Here is a 486-nt window from a genome sequence, read left to right on the forward strand (position 1 = left end):
AACCTTTCGTTCGTTCCTCCTGCAGAGCGCCTCATCAATTCCTACTACCTGATCGTGCACAAGACCCGCGCAAACCCCCTGCGCCGCAGAAAGTTCATTTGGAACCTTTCGTTCGTTCCTCCTGCAGAGCGCCTCATCAATTCCTACTACCTGATCGTGCGCAAGAACATCCAGGACAGCGTTCCGAAGGCGATCATGCACTTCATGGTGAACAACGCGAAGGACAGCTTGCAGAGCGAGCTGGTCAGCAAGCTGTACCGCTCGAACGCGCTCGAGGACCTGCTAGCAGAGTCCGAGATGATCGGCCAACGACGCACCGAGGCCGCAGAGATGCTCGAGGTCAGGTCTAGCAGAGTCCGAGATGATCGGCCAACGACGCACCGAGGCCGCAGAGATGCTCGAGGTCAGGTCTAGCAGAGTCCGAGATGATCGGCCAACGACGCACCGAGGCCGCAGAGATGCTCGAGGTCAGGTTGCGTGCTGGGG

General features: G+C 58.8%; 1 protein-coding gene across 1 annotated transcript in view; it reads left to right on the top strand.

Annotated features, from left to right (window-relative positions):
- LOC106815977 (dynamin-1-like protein) overlaps nucleotides 1-486 on the top strand; it is a 23,270-nt gene that overhangs the window by 17,445 nt on the left and 5,339 nt on the right. Inside the window, exon 12 of the mRNA XM_014820512.1 lies at nucleotides 128-339. Within this exon, the coding sequence (XP_014675998.1) occupies nucleotides 128-339 (212 nt within the window). The remainder of the gene's footprint in view (nucleotides 1-127; nucleotides 340-486) is intronic.

Source organism: Priapulus caudatus, unplaced genomic scaffold (assembly GCF_000485595.1).
Source record: "Priapulus caudatus unplaced genomic scaffold, Priapulus_caudatus-5.0.1 Scaffold1252, whole genome shotgun sequence".
Classification (NCBI taxonomy): Eukaryota; Metazoa; Priapulida; class Priapulimorpha; order Priapulimorphida; family Priapulidae; genus Priapulus; species Priapulus caudatus.